Source organism: Eimeria mitis, genomic scaffold (genome assembly GCF_000499745.2).
Source record: "Eimeria mitis Houghton genomic scaffold, Emh_scaff2723, whole genome shotgun sequence".
Taxonomy (NCBI): Eukaryota; Apicomplexa; class Conoidasida; order Eucoccidiorida; family Eimeriidae; genus Eimeria; species Eimeria mitis.
The window spans coordinates 1-1,545 of NW_013571070.1; the positions used below are offsets into that span (position 1 = coordinate 1).

The 1,545-nt window shown below is 47.1% G+C and overlaps 1 protein-coding gene across 1 annotated transcript; it reads right to left on the reverse strand.

Annotated features, from left to right (window-relative positions):
* Positions 1-988: 988 nt before the first annotated feature.
* EMH_0057720 (uncharacterized protein) lies at positions 989-1,507 on the reverse strand (the record flags this gene model as incomplete). The annotated part of the gene is made up of 1 exon (XM_013497508.1): positions 989-1,507. One exon carries the CDS (start codon positions 1,505-1,507, stop codon positions 989-991), a length of 519 nt encoding a protein of 172 aa, XP_013352962.1.
* Positions 1,508-1,545: the final 38 nt, after the last annotated feature.

Sequence of the window (1,545 nt, forward strand, 5' to 3'; positions counted from 1 at the left end):
AAACCCTAAACCCTAAACCCTAGAAAAACTCTAAACCCTCACTAAACCCCCACCTGTCTGTACACAGTAAAAAAATAAAAGTAAAGACAAAGACACATCAACCATCCTTCACTGCTGCAGTTTGCTGCTGCAGCAGTTTGCTGCTGCAGCAGTCTGCTGCTGCAGCAGCAGACTGCAGCAGCAGCAACCTGCTGCAGCAGGTTGCTGTCGGTGCGTTGTATGTGTACACCTTAAAAGAGTGTCTCCTTCACTGTCTCCTTTTCTGTCTCCTCCCTTTCTGTCTCCTTTCTGTCTCCTTTTCTGTCTCCTTTCTGTCTCCTGTTCTTCCTTTCTGTATCCTTTTCTGTCTCTTTTTCTGTCTCCTTTTCTGTGCTAGCTGTTCAGCTAGCTGTCTAGCTAGCTGTCTAGCTAGCTGTTTGGCTAGCTAGCTATTTAGCTAGCCAGCTGCCTAGCCAGTCAGCTGTTCAGCTAGCTGTCTAGCTAGCTGTCTAGCTAGCCGTCTAGCTAGCCGTTCAGCCAGCTAGCTGTTTAGCTAGCTAGCTGTTTAGCTAGCTAGCTGTCTAGTTAGCTGTCTAGCTAGCTAGCTGTCTAGCTAGCCAGCTGTCTAGCTAGCCAGCTGTCTAGCTAGCTAGCTTTCTAGTAAGATAGCTGTCTAGCTAGCTAGCTCTCTGTCTCGCTAGCTAGCTAGCTGTTCTCTAAGCTAACTGTCTAGAGGTGTCTAGCTAGCCAGCTAACCGTCTAGCTAGCTAGCTGTCTAGCTAGCTAGCTAGGCAGCTATCTAGCTAGCTGGGTTCTATAAACAGGAACTGAAAGTAGAGAGGAAAGAAACGCATAAAGAAAAACAAAACAAAAAAAAACAAAAAAAAAACAAAAAATAAATAAAAGAGAAGAGAAATAAATATACATAAATATAAATATAAGTATAAATAAATATAAGTAAACATAAATAAATAAATAAATAAATTTATATTTTTGTTTTGCATGATATTCATAGCGGTGATGTTGCTGCTGCTGCATCTTCCCTTTTTTGCTGCTGCTGCTGCTGCTGCAGCAGCATCTGTTGCTGCTGCTGCTGCATTTGCTGCTGTTGTTTTTTTCCTACGACAGCAGCACTCGTTGCTGCTGCTGCAGCTGCTGCTGCTGCAGCTGCTGCTGCTGCAGCTGCTGCATCTTCTCCCTGCAGCAGCAACCCCTCCCCCTCCCCCTGCTGCTGCTGCTGCTGCTGCTGCTGCTGCTGCTGCTCGTCAAGTATAGCAGCAAGCTGCTGCTCCAGGGTGTCTAGCTTCGCCCCCATATCATCTAACCTATTAAGAATGTTGCTGCTGATAGCAGCAAATTTGCTGCTCATCTGCTGCAGCAGCAGACTCAGTGCTGCTCCTACTTCTTCCTCTCCTGCTGCTGCTGCTGCTGCTCCTGCTGCTGCTGCTGGAGCAGCAGCAGCAGGAGTTGTTTCAGCAGCAGCAGCAGCAGCAGCAGCAGCAGCAGAAGATACAGCTAGTACTGGCATCCCTATACCCAAAGAACGAGAAACAGAAGACCCTGCAG